Here is a 17,056-nt window from a genome sequence, read left to right on the forward strand (position 1 = left end):
TATAATTTTCATATGATTAAAAATAAATATATTAATAAAAATGGAAATATATCTCCTGCTATGAATATTAAAAATGATATTTAGTATGCTAATATATGGGCATTTTTTTCAAGCGAATTATGGCTATATTTCTTGTTTTGAAAGGCGATTCAGCCACAAATTGGGTTGAGTCTTATCCTCATCAGATTTTTGTGAGAATATGAACCTCAGGTATTGAACCGTCGACCTTGAATATTTCAAGTCCAAGATTGTAAACGTTGGATCGGATTCTTATTGGCAGGTATATATCGGATCCTTCTTGGCCATCTTGTCAGGATTTGACTATTATTCCTGGATTTGGGTAGCTAGGAAAAAGCACGATACTTGGCTTTCGTAACACCAGATCCAAGTTTTGGTGGTGATCAAATCTAGAGATGCCTGGTCAGGGAGAGAGAATCGCTCCAAAGTTCAGCAGTTGATCGGAGATCCAGTACTCCTTGCCACCCCGCAAGCTTTCCGGTTCATAATATTGGTTTTCCTAACAACTCCAACAAATGCCGCAACTGGCCTGAGCATCGGGCTGGTCAGACCTGATAAGAGTTGGGCTTGAGTCGGTCCGACATCCGAAAATTGAGTCTAGGCTCGGCTGGATATCTGACATCCGAGCCAGAAATACAATTTTCAAAATTTTTATATAAACTAAATTAATTTTTTTAATTTATACATAAACTTTTTGATTTATAAAAAAAATCTGAGAGGAGTCAAGTCAAGGCCCCTGCTTGGGGGCAGAAGTTCTAGTGAATTTAAATGCAAATATCTTTTCGTTTTTACTTTTCCCCACTTAAATGAAAATCTTTTTTTCTTTTCATTTCTCTATTCCAAGTTGAAGCCATGAGAATATAACGGATTGGCCAAAGATATATGGTCAAGACTCCAGAGTGGTTTGACTCGGTAGGGGATCGAACCGAGTCGAGTTAACTGAGTCAACGAATTGACTCGACAGGTTTTAAAATACCGCCACACTTATAAGTGCCCTCCCTTAATTTGAATTTTTTATTTTGCCACTAACCATTAATTAAGATGCCAATGAATCCAATTGGGATGGTATATCCAACTGAACTACTTTTAAAATAATCAGATTTTTAAGAAAAAAATGAACATCTGATTAATAAATTAGATTGAATTTAGATTTTGAAGACAACATCCAAAGAATTTGATTCGGTTTATAATTTAAAAGTACCCCATTGAAAAAAAAGATTAAAATTACAAATAGGCGCTCAACAAATGATTCAATAGCAAAAAGGACTTGATTTTTCGCCTCAAATTCTCAAACAACCACAATATAAAATAACATTGTAAAACACAAAAATGTATTTATTTTAACATTTTACAAAAATGAAAATAAAAGACAACCCTCGCCGGATAGAGAGAGGTGCTGTCAACCCCTGCCATCCACGACGGTTGCCCTCGGATCATTTGTTGAGCACCTATATGTCATTTGGATTTAATTTTAAATGAATATCTTATATTTAATGTCCATCCATTTTGAAAAATTTGTTAGATTTGATCTAAAACTCGGATTCAAATTCAAATTCAGTTGTCAATTTAAAAATCAGACTTGGGTAATGGTATAGAGTTTTCTTAATTTGTATTGAAATCCAAATAAGAACCCAAATATTTGATCATCTAATAAAACAAATAGCGGTAAAAAGTATATCGTATTAAAATCCGACCCATTGACATCCCTATAAACCACTGTCACTGATAGTTGTGCAAGCTTTGGCCACACAACGGGGTCGCATCCATTGGTGATGGAGCGGCGGGGTATCCTTGCAAAAACAACCTATAGATATGTTCTTAGCAACTTGATTTGCAATTGTACAAATAAAGGGCTTTCAGGCCTCTTTTCTGGGCGGTTTTCTGGGCGGTGGGTTATTAATATTGTAGCCGCACAAAAATTGTTTGAGTTGACCCCTCACTTACCAACCCAAAGTCCTGTCACTCGACTTGTTTTCTCTCCATATTAAAAACAAAACTGCATGGTAAGACAGCAGTAGCGAAGCTACTTGTTAGCTGGGATGGGCCACAGCCTACACCAACCTTTTAAAAACTCGCATTATAATGTTTCAACATTAAGTTGTTGTGACTTTAAAATTATATATAGTGCCCACACCAAATTTGTGTGACAAGTGCAAGTAAAAAGATGCTCGCTCATGAAACGCTTGTAGTCTCACTTCAAGGGTCTATGCATGACTTTTACTTTTTTAAGTTGGAGATATCACTTATGAGTTCTTATGTCATTCTATGCAGTTGGTTTGGATCTGTGACAGCCAAACACATTGGAAGTTGATTGAAATTGAAGCCCAAGACATTCAATCCCACGTTTAATAATGTTCACGATCAGTCATGGGGTGAATGCATTTTCCCCACAGTTGTTGCTGCCCATATTTCTGCCTAGGTTTGATGTGTAAGAGAGATTTCAGAGGGTACTGAATGGGTAAATTTTCACTTCTTTGTATCTCCTATACTCAAAGTGCATGATTGCATCATGGCAAGGGACGAGGATTTGAGGAGAAAACGAAGCTGGCGCGAGCAGTTCCGACTTGTTGTCTGGCTGGACGCAGGAACCCCGAAATTTCTTTCGGGCAATCAAACGACCCCTATTGATTCTTGCGGAAATTAGGTTCCAGGATAAGAGCTTCCATGGAAATTCTTTTCCCTACGAAAATGCAACGTTCTCTTACAGGAATCGATGTCCATGAATCGGCTTGTTGGGACTCTTTTCCCTGGTGAAGATGCAGAAACGCGTTCCCCCGCCCCACCTCTGCAAGGCGTACAGCCTTGTTCTCTTCCGAAGGGTGTCGACGACGAATACAGCCTGGGGGAGTCGGTTCTTGTCCACGAAGACTCCATTTCTGCGAGATCGCGACTCCCAAGCAGAAATGAGGAACGATCTTCGCTTCTTGGATGCACAAACGCCCACGAGAAAACTGCCTTATGCCATGGTAGCCCAGGATGATGATGATGATGACTATGGTGGTGGTGGCGATGACAACGGTAACGGTGGTGATTTGGAGAGGTCGAGCACTGACTCGGAAGCTTCAGGATTTTGCTGCCCCGACGAGCAAAGGACTAAATGTTATCGTCCCATGACAAGCCAGGAAGAAGAAGAGGACGATGGTGGCGGGGATGACGATGATGTAGACGGCCGCGACTTGTTTGATGAAACGTCAAAGCGTTATAAACAAAATGGGAATTTCCGCAATGCATCGGAAACCAAATTTATGAATGCCGACCTTGATCATTATGGTAATGAATTGCCTCCCTCTAGTTCCCGTCGTTTAGGCAATCAGCCGATTGGAAATTTACCGAGCACCACGGGTACATATAGTGGTCGTGCTAATTACATACTGCAGGACTTCAGCTTGAAAACCGACAAAAGGAGAGGTACGCTCAAGCAGAACCAAGAAAGCAACCTTCCTGAAGTAGAAAGGGTGTATAGAGTTTTATGTAAGTTTCACACTCACATTCCTAAGCTAGAATTGGCTTTGCATGATTCTGGTGTGTTCCTTAAGCAATCTTTGGTTGAGAAAGTATTGAAGAGATGTGGGGATGCTGGAAACTTGGCATTTAGGTTCTTTATTTGGGCCTCAAAGCAGCCTGGTTACTCCCATAGCTTTGATACCTACAAACTGATGATCAAGATTCTAGGCAAGATGAGGCAATTTGATACTGTCTGGGCATTGCTCGAGGAGATGAAAAAGGAGAATCCTTATCTTATAACACCTGAAACTTTCATCATGTTGATGAGACGGTTTGCTTCGGCACGAATGGTGCGAAAAGCAATCGAAGTTCTTGATGAGATGCCAAAATTCGGGTGCGAGCCTGATGATCACACGTTCGGGTGTTTGTTGGATGCTCTGTGTAAGAATGGTCATGTTAAGGAAGCTGCGTCGCTTTTTGAGGACATGAAACTTAGATTTCCACCCAATTTGAAGTATTATACTTGTTTGTTGAATGGGTGGTGCAAAGATGGCAAGCTGATGGAGGCCAAATTTATTCTGATTCAGATGAGGGAAGCTGGTTTTACTCCTGATATTGTTGTATATAACACCCTTTTATCTGGTTATGCTGTTTTGGGCAAGATTGAAGATGGCCTTGACCTTCTGCGCGAGATGAGGAGTAAAGGGTGTCCTCCTAACGCTGCTTCTTACACTGTTTTGATTCAATCCCTTTGCTCTCAAGGGAAAATGGAAGCAGCGATGCGGCTTTTCACTGACATGTCCAGGAATGAATGTGTTGCTGATGTTGTAACTTATACCACCCTTATCAGTGGATTTTGCAAAGCTGCTAAGGTGGATAATGCTTATGAGTTGTTGCAGAACATGGTTGAGCATGGTTGCCATCCTAACCAGAGTACCTACTTTCATATCTTGGTAGCTCATGAGAAGAAGGAAGAACTGGAAGAATGCCTTGAATTAGTTTCTAAAATGAAAAGGACAGGCTGCCTCCCTGATCTCAACATCTGTAATACTGTCATTCGACTGGCTTGCAAACTGGGGCAAGTAGAAGAAGCTTTAAGTGCATGGAATGAAATAGAGGAAACCGGATTTAGTCCAGGGATTGAGAGTTTCACCATATTGATACATGGCTTGCTTAACCATGGATCACTAATTGAAGCTTGCGGCTACTTCAAGGAGATGGTTCAAAGAGGTCTCATGTCCGTGCCTCAGTATGGGACTCTGAAGGAGCTTATGAACACACTTCTAAGAGCAGAGAAGCTGGAAATGGCCTCAGAAATGTGGGAGGTCATTAAGAACAGTGGAGCCAATCTAAATGTCTTTTCCCATACAATATGGGTGCATGCATTGTTTGAACATGGGCATGTGAAAGAGGCATGTTCGCGGTGCATTGAAATGCTTGACAGTGGTTTCATGCCGCAGCCCGATACATATGCAAAGCTTATGAGAGGTCTAAGGAAACTTTTTAACCGAGAAATTGCATATGTAATTACTACAAAGGTTAGGCAGATGGCAGCTGATAGAAATATAAGCTTCAAGAGCTATGCACGTCGAGGTGAGAGAATTATGATCGACAAACAAAAAGCGAAAAAGGAAGGTAAGAAAAAGAGAAGACATCGACCCCGACGGCACTCGCTGAACTCACTGTAACTCCAATCCCAACTGAATTGAGTAGCAGCAGATATTTCATGATTAATCATCTCTCTCGCCCTCTCTCTCTCTCTCTCTCTCTCTGGTCATTACACGAGCAAATATTCGCCCATAGATGGAGTTTGGGTCGTGCTCGTGGTCGATATGACAAGTGGACTTTGGTTGTTTTTTTAGTAGGCATTTTCATAGTCAGTAGGTAAAAAGCGAAAAAAATCTCATGAACACCATACGTCTTGATGTAAAAAATCGTTCAATCATGATATTCTCACGAGAAGAGCCTCATCATCATTTTTCCTGATGTAAAAAGTTCAACTTTGATATCCTCGTAAGAAGAACCACGCCACATTTCACATCCCATCCTTGGCGCAATGACAGGCATTTAGACATTAATATTTGAAGGTTCTGATTATTCTCGGGATCCTGTATTAGTTTTGCCGTAAATATCATATTTTTTATCAATGACAGAAATGTTGCCAAAGGAAATACAATCATAAGTTTGTACAGTAGGATTCATGACCAGTAGGCAGCAATCCTCAGAAGATGAACATAGACAGCTCTGCACTTCTAAAAGGGAACAAGTAGATCCAACATACCCAAGGGAAATAGACTAATAGTACATTTTTTTTTTAAAGAGGCAGTGCAAGTTTATAAGATTACCTTCCACTGTCTCTATACTTAATGGTACATGCAAGTGTTATTATTGGTTCTTTCTTCCACATAATTTAATTAAAAGATCTTTCATGACGATCAGCCCCAGAAACTCCTCAGGAAAGTAAAATTGGTCGAAACCGGTGCATTCCCTGTTCAGCAGTTGGAAGGTAGAACAGAAATCAGCTCCAAATCCCTCCTTCAACACCACAACAATGCCAAGCGCATTTCTTCCACTATTGACACCTCGAACTTGCGACTAGCCATTAGATTAAAGATACAGTGGTGCTCTCTCTCTCATCTGAAAAAAATTATGAAGTTTCATTCAGAGTCACAACTTGCATGATCTTCGAAAGGAGTTCCACGCTTTCTGAAAAGGACCCAACTTTTCACTGAAGCTAGGCTATTAGCGGAACTCTGAAGAACTTAACCATGTCTTCACAACAAAAGTAACTAAGCGTTCCAACAACAAAATAAAACAGCAAAACGAACTTTTCGAGGAAGGTATTAGAAATGGCAATATGCATGTCAGATCTTGTTGTGAAAATAACTCCAGGCCGCTTTCTGCAGCGTCAGTCAAAAGTTGGGTCATGAAGAAGCGAACCGTGTTTTGAAGAAATGGAACAACAGAACCCGTTTTTTTCAGACAATCAGGCAAAGGGACGTCTCCAAATAGCATTTTTCCAAGAATTGAGAGTAACAAGAAAATAACGTACTGTAAAACCTGATTTCCTCAAGCTTCTGGCAACTGGCAATGGGAATCGCCATTTAAAGAAGCTGACGCTGCACAATTTTCTTCGACTTCTCCCGCTTAGCCAAACACTACATTTAGCTGTACAAGAAGCTACATGCCTGTGTCCTGTGGGCTGATGACAGTGCTGATGACGTCGCACGGAGGGGATCTCAATCATCCCTGGTCGTAAGCAGCCGTGACTCTTTTCTTTCTCGCCTTGTCAAGACGTGATTGGCGCACAGCCTCCTGGATGTGTCGCTCGTGGTCTTGGAGCATCTGATCAATGTTCTCAGATTGAATGAGAGGACCAGAGTAAAGAATCTTGCTTCCCTTTTGCCCACGGGAATGAACCTACGATTAGAATGAGAAGTAAGCGAAGTATCACCATTTTCCTATTTCTCCTAAGCAGCAATGTAAGCCAGAAAGATCCGCCGTCTAAAAGAGTACTTTTTTAACAAAGCACAGTGCTTGAAAGTACCAATATATGGCACAGAATCAAGTTTCGTATCGAATGGGGAGCACATCGTAGGCTGGCCATAAAGATGCTTTCAAAATATCAACTACGCTGGCTGAACGGAAAATCACCCCTTCTCTAATAAATCAAGAAAAAAATTACAGAAAGAGAAAATAATAAATCATCACTCAGGTTTTAGAGGACAATATAGACAAACTCAACCTTCAAGAAGACTTCTCAAAAAATCTCTATGGAATGAAAAGGTAAGTTACAAGATTATTATTTTAAATTAAAATAATATCTATTGATTAAGAATTTAAGTGGAGTACTTTTGTAACCTTTTCTGTCCAGAGGCAACTCTTCGAAGGTTTTTCTCAAAGTCAACTGCTCATTTATAGAAATAATTTTGATTTTAGAAAAAGTAGTTTTATAAATCAAGTTCAACCTTCTCCATCTAAAAGCAGCTTTGAACCCTTAAAATCTAGGCAATAAATTGTTATTTGATTAAACCTTAGACGCTTTTCTATAATTTTTTCATAAAACAATAATGTGTTTTTTCAAATATTTGAAGAAATATTATTTTAAATTGCCAAATTAAGAACGGCCTCCATGGGACCGGTTTGCCATGTCATTCAAACAAATCTAAATAAGGATACGAATGAGAAATCAATACTATTATTTTTAAATTTTACGTAAATATTTATTTTAAAATTACTAATTTAAGCCCATATGCCTCGGTAGATGCAACCCAATACGGTGACCATATATTTACAAGTTGAGGGTCGTCGTCCCCTAACATGAGGTGAATTGTGTCATGATGTGGGGGGTCAGGCTGCCTATGAAGGGGCATAATAACTGTCCCGTGAGACCGGAATTAAAATAAAGCCAATATCACTTGTTGATATATGTCAGTATCTTTTAGAGAAAATCCAAGATACTTGAAAAATATAAAGTAACGTTTCATACTATCCAAATATTGCAACATTTGATGGAAGACTGCATTATTTGATATTTAAGGTTTTTCAGCTATTTTCCTCAATAAAGGTAATTTTATTTATTCCAACATATACGTTTCACTTTTATAATTCTATAGTTGCCTAAAATTAATTGCTGCAAATTTTATATATATATATATATATATATATATATATATCACCCAAGTCACTCATAAGGGTCCTCCAATTTGATCCATCGTGATGAACGGTTGAGAAAAAATAAGAAAAAAAAAAGTTAAAAACTAATTCTAAATGATGAAAATGTATATCACTTTTTTCTCCTTGTTTTTTTTTTCTCAACCAAAATCACACCGAATCGGACAAACCTCATGAGTAAGCTGGAATGACTCTAGATAGTCAAAGCCACCATTCAATTCTCAGGCACCCTGATCACTCTATTATTTGTTAAATGGTTCACCTGTGACACCGATTCAACATGCGATTGAAGTACTACGACAATAAGTTCAAAAGGAAGTTCATAGTCCATACCAAAGTTTGCTCCTGCCTTGTTTTCGCATCTTTCATCTGATGAGTGCTCATTCGCCCTGGAAAATGTAATTGAGCTTGATCTGCTGTGTAATGTGACGCTCTACTCGGTGCACCCTGCACATTGCCTGCATCTCTGTAATTATCATGAACGGCACTTCTTCCAGTAGCCACAAAACTTGACAATGAAGATGAATCACGAGATAATGAACCCTTTGAAGTACTGCCCTCATTCGTATGCCTCTCTGCCCATGCAGAAGGGTGGATCAGCGGACCAGAATGAGAAACTTTATATCCATGGCGCCCCCGTGATTCTATGCTTGCTTCGCCAGTGTAATAAACATGTTTCTGTGGTGGATCAATTGGAAATCCAGAAGGAGTCTCTTCCTGATTGACATGAAACTTCTCACTCGTGCTTTTTGTACCCGTCGGCACCGTTGTTTTCTGTAAAAAATAAAGCAGAATTGTAGCCTGACAAACCAAGGAATGGACATTCAGCTAACTTAATTAAGTTATTCACATGTTTTGGATTCAAAGCGCGTAAGCCAGGCCCCGCCCCGCTCGACATCCAAATCAAGTAGATCGAGTTGGTGTCCATCAAAGATAAGCATATGAACACCAAATTCAGGCTCTTGAATGGCCTTAGTTCAGCAAAAAAAAACTTCGTGTGCTAGACAGCCAAGGATCTGAGATAGTTGGATATGTGGCATCGGTGTGCTGATGCTGCAGAAATCCACACCAAAATTCTTGGTTCATGAAACTAAGGACCTCAAGTCAGACTTAAGATCCATAACTTAGAGATCCCCATTTTGCAGTTCTAAACTGTCACATGGTCTGATCTATGATTAGACTAGGAGTGTCTGAATCTTAAATCATGGATTTTAAATCCTGAGGATCTGAAACCAGATCAGATCAGATAAGAGGTAATTGAACCCCTCTTTGAACATTTACATTGACAACATCATTAGAACCTGGAACCTTCAATGCAGATTGTTTCTGCGAGCAGTAACAGTCTAGGCAAATAACAATGTAGAAACTAGAAAGGTTTATTAGTCGAACTACAAACCTGCAATGAACTAGGTAACTCTGCATTTGCTTCAGGAGCTGGCATAGCTTTCGATCCTCTTCGTCCTTTTTTTGTAGGATCATATCCATACCCTCTGATGCTTACTGACCTTTGCCTGCAATTCAAATTATATATCAACAATAACAATACGGCCTGTTCTGCAGTTTGCTTGCAGGAATGACTTTTGTGAAAAAACACAGAAGCGAAGATTTCAAAGCAAAGTCGCAGCCCCAATTATTTGAAGCAACAGAGCTTGTATTATGAACCTGTAGCGACAATTTCCAAGTTCTCATTCTTTTCTATAAAAAGTGCTCAATTTTACTGATTTTCCTAAAATCGACTTTGTTATGCCTTAATGTGTATTGTTGCCTCACTAGAACAACAACACTTCCCATATCATAGTGAAAACTACTAAACAAAAACCCCAAAATGAGGAAGACAGAAGAAACATCCCTCTATGTCAAAATTCAAATTCACCCCGCAAAAGTACAGAAACACAAAGATGCATGCACCTTCAAAAAGACAAATGAAAGACCTTCAAATATAACCCATAACAGTCAGGTCCAAAGTAAGATAGTTGACATAATGTACAAAATTGTATAAATTTATTTGTAAAATTAAGAAACACAAAAAATAAAATAAGAAAAATTCTCTCAATAAGGAAACATGAATTACATAAACATAACAAAGTAATAAATATATGTTACCTAAAGCATTTTCACTTTCACTAGAATTAATTAAAATTAATCACTTAAATTACCCTCAGTACTTAGAGTAGCATCGAATTAAATAAGCTTGATCATGACCAACTCCTTGCAGCTTTGTTCAATGCAAACAATCAAAAAGAAAAAGGTTCACATACTTTCTAGTTTCATCTCTTCGTTTGGCATCCATCTCTTTGCTAGGTGGATACTTGGGCAAGCTCGAGGGATCACAAGCATATGGCTTTGTTGTAAAGAACTGAAAGAGAATATGAATACCCAAAAAAGAAATATAAGTACACAGGGTAACAAATTTTCAAGGCAACAATTCTGAAACAAAGAAATCAATGAATGGATTCAGATTAGATTCATCAAAAAATTTACTCAAGTAGCATCTCCAAAGCAACCATAATGCATAAGCAATGGCTATATGCATCAACATCTGGTACAAACAGAAGTCTTTGGCAGACATGGTTGCAGTATCAATCATGTGCCATTCCGTAAGAATAGCTTCAGTCAGAACCACTGTAAAAATTAAGCTTAAGCTTGACAAAACAAAAATGCAACTTTTAGCATCCAAGGTTATGGTCAGATGGCACAAGACAAATAGAAAATCTAACAAGGCAAATGAGGTCCTAGAAATCCACTGTGAGAAATGTCCTCCTTACCAATTCAGGTACCAAAAGGAATATTCAGTAAAGAAAAAATGTGACCAACATATAAACTATGTGACTGACACAGTTGGAACCCTGAAATTCTCTGGGTAGGAGCATCTAAAAATTGCACTGGACCAGGAAAGATGGTTAAAGAAGTCAAAAGAGTAACAGCATTTGCATGCCCTTATAGAACACAGGGCTCAGATAGGACAAAAAGCACATTTACTTGTACTCAATTTGTGAAAGTGGAAAGGAATATCATAATATTATAAGTAATTTCAAGTTACCAGGTTCCTATACGAGCCACAGGAACATACAAATGTGTTCAATATTTTCTTCAAGTGAAAAAACATTTCATACATTTGAAAGAAAAGTTCAAACAGAAACCGTTTTATCAAAGTATCAGACATCATTTTCTCAAGGTTACTGGCACCAATTTGAAAACATGAATTTATGGTACAAATGTCATCGCTTTCATTTACACATCCCACAGGTTCAAATTCATATGGGAGCCCAATCAAGTTCACATAAGTAAATGAGGATAGCATAACTTTTGAAGGCTGCAAGAAAGGATGCTTCTAAAATTATGAGACAGTTACATTAATATGAGTTCAAGATACACTGAGTACCAAAGGAAATATATAAAACTATAATCCTGAAAAGTTTATTAACCACAAGCAAGTTAAAGAGATGGCCAACCTCACTTTTCAGGGCTGAAGCAGCAGTTCCACGATCTCCAGGTTCAATAGCAAGAAGGACATCCACAAGTTCCAGTGCTGAAGGAGGAAATTCTTTAAATGACTCTGCAACACATCGCCTGTAACGTTGTTGAGTTTTGAAAGTTGTAACATTTGGTAGTTTTAGTTTCTCCCAGTACTCTTCTGTTGGTGAACCGCAAAGCTTGAAAATTTTGTGCAACTGCTCCACCTAGAAGCAAAAGCACTAATGATAAGGACAATCTTGTAACATGTATAGACAAAATCTAAGGAAAACAAATGTTATCCAAATGTATCTTGACCCTAAACTAGCCATGTGGTGCCTCAAGCTAATAGATAGGCATGTCATCACTTTCTAATTTTAAATTTGTAGTCCCCATGTAAGTATCTCTTCTACAAGGGCAAGCAAAAGTCGCTCCCTGAGGTCAGGGAGCAAGCTGAGAACTTTATGCTGCCAAGATGGCAACAGAGGCAAAGACCAGCACTCACAGGTCACATATTCTGGGATGTCCATAAATAAATAATAAATTTGAAAGCAGAAAATGACTTGAGGGCTATGAAGGCAAAGAAAGCAATTTGAGGCATTTAAATTTGGAACTTCATAAAGGAAATAGCACCTTTCACATCCAAGAAAAACTAATGTGACAACGAAAATGACATCATTTGGACAAAAGAGAGAATACTGCTGTAGCCAAACATACATAAAATAACTAGATTAAAAGGAGAAAAAGCATAAGACTCTATTAGACAACTTCTAGCATGTAAGGGACTATGATGATTTGGTGGTTAACCTGTTTAATGGAAACAATAAATGAGAGTAGGATTCTATACCTTTCACAGTGGAAATCAGGAACTCCTCTTTCTTCAATTGCAATTGTAGTATCTCCTACGTGCAAATCTAGCTTCAATCGACATTTTTTCCCTTAGGCTGCGTTTGATTGCAGGGGTAAAAAATGAGAAGCGGTTGAAAAGTGTACAATCGGTTGAAATTTCAACCGCCGTACCATGAAAAGTGGCAAGATCTCCTTCACACCCAACTCCTAAGAGTGCCTAGAAGTCAAGTGTTGAAGAGATCTGTAAACTCTAAATTAGGTCTTGGCTGCCTCTTTTTTTCTGCCACTAGTCTATCATATGACACAAGGTGTATCACACTGTATCATATGATACAGTACAATATGGGTACATTACAAACCTGTAACTAGCTACAAGGGTATAATATATCGCCCATAATAAAAGTTACAATATGTTTCATACAAGGTCCCATATCATATGATATGTACGTCACTGAATGGGACTAGCCGAAACTAGTCAGTCATACTTCATCGAAGCCAATTGACTATAAATATATATATATATATATCTTTAAGGAAATCAATACAGAAACATATATATGTCTATATAATGAATGTACATACACATTTATAGGTCAAGAAATAGTCAGCTGACCAACAGTTAAGCAGACAAATTAACCAACTAGTTGCCTGATTGAAACACCCGCTAGTTGATAACCAACTCAAATGACTAATCAGCCAACTATTCGGGATTTTTAACAACTAAGATATGGATCAAATTGTCTGAAAACATGCCGGAAGACTTAATAATGTATCAGGAGTAATTGGTACAAGAAGCTATAGGAACACTTCACTGTAATGTGATTCAAAGACATGAAGCATACCAGGTATATAAGTAATGATTTCAAATCTAGGTAGAGAACACCTAGGAACACATGTTAATATATTCTTCAAGCAAATCTGATTAGTGTTGATTTTTCCACAACCCCTAATGTTCACCACAAGATAAACCATACTAACTTTAGAGATTGACAGAAAAGAAAGGTTATCTGTCCATGTAAGCAAGTATGAAGTTCGAGTATTCAAAGATACTCTCATTATTCTCAATAAGACATCAGTTACAAATAGCCTCTTTGAAAGCATGAACTGATAAGTTATAGGCACATAGATAGCTTCAAGCCAGACTGAGTTCCTCAACTTGTTTTGCTACGAATTTTTATTATTGGACATCATTTGCATCAAAATAAATTCAAATGTTAAAATATTTCACTGTCCTATCTCTTTTTGATGTTTTCCTAAATTTACATTAAAAGGGCATTGCCATCCATATTCTTTTCACTAAAGTTTCTGTATATCAAGTATCAACTAGTGGCTAGAATTTTCCAGCAAACGCATACCACGATTCTCTAGAGTATTTTCTGCATGCAACCAGAAATAACCACCCAAGCAGTAAATGAAGACCTTCTAACAATAATTTGGTATTTGACTGAGATACTGCAGGCAACCAAAATGAATTACCGCCTTATCTCATTTGTTAATTTAAATGTAAGAAGATTCAAATTGTAATCATAAACCAATTCAGCAAATGGAAGTACCTCTGTTCGGCCAGGCATGATAGGTTTATGTGCAAACAATTCTGCGAGAATGCAACCGGTACTCCAGAGATCCACTGAAACACCATAATCTGTGGCTCCAAGCAGGAGCTCCGGAGGTCGATACCACAGAGTCACTACACGACTTGTCAATGGCTGTTTCTGACCTGGAGAGAAAAATGTTGCCAGACCAAAGTCTGCTATCTTCAAGATGCCATTGTTGTCAATTAAAAGATTTGAACCTTTGATATCTCGATGCAGAATCCCACGACAATGACAATGGTCAAGACCACGTAACAATTGTTGCATAAAGCATTTGATCTGACCAAGGAATGCAACACTGTTAAGTTTTGCAGACATGCAAGAAATAACCTTCAGATATGGAGCTATATTATGTCTTTCTAATTCTCGTACCTGTGGTTCAGTGAACATTATACCAGGGTTGGATGCAAGACCAGCAAGGTCATGTTCCATATACTCGAACACAAGGTACAAGCTACAGGATATACGCGACGTTACTAAACCTTCCAATTTAATTACATTTGGATGGTCTAGCCTCCGCAGGATGTGAATTTCCCTTGCCATGAAACGCACACTTTCAGGCTCCAAATTATCAAATCTAACCTTTTTTAAAGCTACAATTTTCCCACTATCAAGATCACGTGCTTTGTAAACATTACTGTACGTTCCCTGTCCAATCTGCATCCAACAATTTGTCATGTCAAGTTTCTTCAAGTATAGATTGACTTCTTTGCAAGTGACAAGTATTTTTAATTTTTTCTCTTTTTTTTTTTGCAAAAGAGAGAGAGAGAGAGAGAGAGAGAGAGAGAGAGAGAGAGAGAGAGAGAGAGAGAGAGAGGAGAGAGGTTTTCTGTAGTGATCTGACAAAGCGTACCGGGAAAAAAAAAAAACAAAGAGACTTACTTTGTTTAGCTTCTCGAAAGAATCAGCACGGCGCGGTATCCACCCCTTAATCGCTTCTCCGGCAACCCCTGCAAGCCAAGGAGGCCAACCAGCAGCCACCTGCTCCCCTTCCACACCCCTGGGCATACTTCTAACCCGTGGATGAAGGTTCGTAGTAGTTACAGTGTGATCCCCCCTTAGCCGACCAGAACGACTATGTCTCTCCCTCTTCTCTGTATTATCATCGCTACCAGACCGCCCAAAGCCGCCTATTGCTTTCTCTGAGAGCACGGTGCCATTGGCAAGGACAGACCCACTGGTTTTTCTGGATGACGGTTTGCTTGTTCCTCTTCCTCCACGAGTCACCTGAGCCTCGTCAACCCCAGAAGGTCTAAAACATAGGCAGCTCATCATGGATTCCACGTCTATAAAGTCAGGCTCCTAGCCTCGTCCTCCGACATAAGCCCTCTGTTGCAATCAAGCTGATATGCATTATAATTCATCAGTCGGACACACTAACCATATGTTGCATGAATGGTCCACAAGATTTTTGTAGCTTCCAACCGCTGCTATTCTCAGCTCCTAAAGGCCCAGACCAACCACCCGTTTATGTATGCCTTAAACTTCAACTCCAAGCAATTAAGGCTCAGCTAATTCGTCCTTCTTTTTCTAGACTAATATCCTTCAAAACATCAATGTTAAAAAATAGAACCAGAAAGAAGGCAAATTCCTTCTCTCAAAACTGAACATTAATTAAGCGTTCACCAATCCAAAGGAGCGCCGGCTCTTCAAACGCCAATGTGAACTAAAAACCAGTTACATCAACAAACTCAAGAAGTGAACTTTTGACCTTCAGGTTTCTCTCTTATAAAAAATAACGGACAGCAACCGATCCAATTGCAAGTAACAAGTCAACAAACGTTCAGACAGGGATTACAAAAAAAACCATAGCATGCTTCAGGCCTTCACCACAACACTTCTAACTTTCCCAAGCACGTCCGCTCCAGCATGCCTCCGAGCCTTTCAATTCAAACACATCAACAAAATCAAAAAGTTAAAAACAGAACGCATCATAAAATCTAAAAGGAAAAGAAAAGCTATCTAGAACCTCAAGTCTAACAAAAGTTCCTACAGAAACTCATAATCCAAGGCGAAAAGCGCAAAACAAAGCCCTAGAAATGCCGCATTTCTTGCTTCCGCCTTGGATCACCAAAATACAAAGAAACTCCAAACTTCCCGATATCAGAACATAAAGAGACGCACCTTCCACCTCCAAACGGTCAACTACTCAAGCTCTGCAACGTATACCTCCTCAAATCCAGAAGATCATCGCATCCTTAAAACAGTTCTCAACCCCGAAATCCAAAGACCGAACCAGAGCTTGCACAGCCTTGCAGAACCGAAAGCCTCAATTGCCGACTTTCCGGCAAGCGCACAAACTAGGGTATTGTTCCCGGCGACTTCCTTCCGATTTCCGGCATTATCAGGCGAGAAGCTGGGCCCGCTCTGATGGACGTAGCCGGAGCGACGCAACGGCCATAAGTAACGAGAAAACGAAGATGGCGATCGATGAAAATGAGTGTCCGCTTTCTCTCTCTTTCCATATTTATAAGGCGCGCACTTTCTCGCGGGTATTCAATGTTCAACTTTTGACAAGAACGCCACCAATGACCCCAGTATTAACAACGATGCCATTCCTTCTTGACGAACTGCAATATCTGAATACGCACGCTTTTGTTTTGACTGGAGGAGCGTTGCCAGTGGGCAGGGCCGAAGGTTCGTTTGGGCCTCGCTCTTTTTCAAAATTCTTTATTTCAAAAAAAAAAAATTACATTTAAATGTTTAAAAACTTCACTTGTTTTATAAAAAATTTTGAAAAAAATATTTCGACCTTAATCAAAATTTTAAAACGACATGAAAATTTTCTAGCTTCACCCGAGCCATGAGGACTGACCGAAGCAAAAGCGATGGACTCCTGTAATGGACGGTCCTTTGATCATTCAGTCTCTTCAATAAAAAAATCAAAATTCTTTCTTTCATAACATAATTTAAATTTAAAAAATGAGAATAATGATTCTAAAATTTCATTGATCATCACTCAGGCGGTGGGATTTCTTCTCGCCTTTTCAAGATAAGATAGAAATCAAAAATCTGGTTTTTTAGAA

The 17,056-nt window shown here is 38.9% G+C and overlaps 2 protein-coding genes across 4 annotated transcripts; one reads left to right on the top strand and one right to left on the bottom strand.

The window, feature by feature from the left end:
• The first annotated feature begins 2,223 nt into the window (after window positions 1-2,223).
• On the top strand, window positions 2,224-5,199 carry LOC116255006 (putative pentatricopeptide repeat-containing protein At5g65820). Its single transcript, XM_031630699.2, has one exon. The coding sequence runs from the start codon at window positions 2,775-2,777 to the stop codon at window positions 5,148-5,150; it is 2,376 nt and encodes a 791-aa protein (XP_031486559.1). The 5' UTR covers window positions 2,224-2,774; the 3' UTR covers window positions 5,151-5,199.
• A 487-nt stretch (window positions 5,200-5,686) lies between these two features.
• LOC116255014 (probable serine/threonine-protein kinase At1g54610) lies at window positions 5,687-16,455 on the bottom strand. 3 transcript variants are annotated; one of them, XM_050079423.1, is made up of 10 exons: window positions 16,155-16,455; window positions 14,913-15,911; window positions 14,403-14,687; window positions 13,992-14,309; window positions 11,589-11,816; window positions 10,395-10,492; window positions 9,533-9,647; window positions 8,470-8,910; window positions 6,651-6,882; window positions 5,687-6,099 (listed from the first exon to the last, which is right to left on the bottom strand). In XM_050079423.1, exons 2-9 carry the CDS (start codon window positions 15,303-15,305, stop codon window positions 6,706-6,708), a joined length of 2,055 nt encoding a protein of 684 aa, XP_049935380.1. In that variant the 5' UTR covers window positions 15,306-15,911; window positions 16,155-16,455; the 3' UTR covers window positions 5,687-6,099; window positions 6,651-6,705. The 3 variants fall into 3 exon arrangements, with proteins under 3 accessions (XP_049935380.1, XP_049935376.1, XP_049935373.1); XM_050079419.1 differs by having other exon boundaries at window positions 6,523-6,882; XM_050079416.1 differs by having other exon boundaries at window positions 6,515-6,882.
• Between the last annotated feature and the right edge of the window lie 601 nt (window positions 16,456-17,056).

This window comes from Nymphaea colorata, chromosome 1 (genome assembly GCF_008831285.2).
Source record: "Nymphaea colorata isolate Beijing-Zhang1983 chromosome 1, ASM883128v2, whole genome shotgun sequence".
Taxonomy (NCBI): domain Eukaryota; kingdom Viridiplantae; phylum Streptophyta; class Magnoliopsida; order Nymphaeales; family Nymphaeaceae; genus Nymphaea; species Nymphaea colorata.

What these genes read in the sequence shown, in the direction of transcription:
- LOC116255014 (XM_050079423.1), bottom strand. Translation starts at nt 15,305, where the DNA reads ATGATGAGCTGCCTATGTTTTAGACCTTCTGGGGTTGACGAGGCTCAG. An exon ending in TAATGTTCACTGAACCACAG is followed by an intron (nt 14,310 to 14,402) that starts GTACGAGAATTA and finishes TTCCTTGGTCAG; the next exon opens with ATCAAATGCTTTATGCAACA. An exon ending in CAAGGCAGGAGCAAACTTTG is followed by an intron (nt 6,883 to 8,469) that starts GTATGGACTATG and finishes TTCTAATCGTAG; the next exon opens with GTTCATTCCCGTGGGCAAAA.
- LOC116255006 (XM_031630699.2), top strand. Translation starts at nt 2,775, where the DNA reads ATGCAGAAACGCGTTCCCCCGCCCCACCTCTGCAAGGCGTACAGCCTT.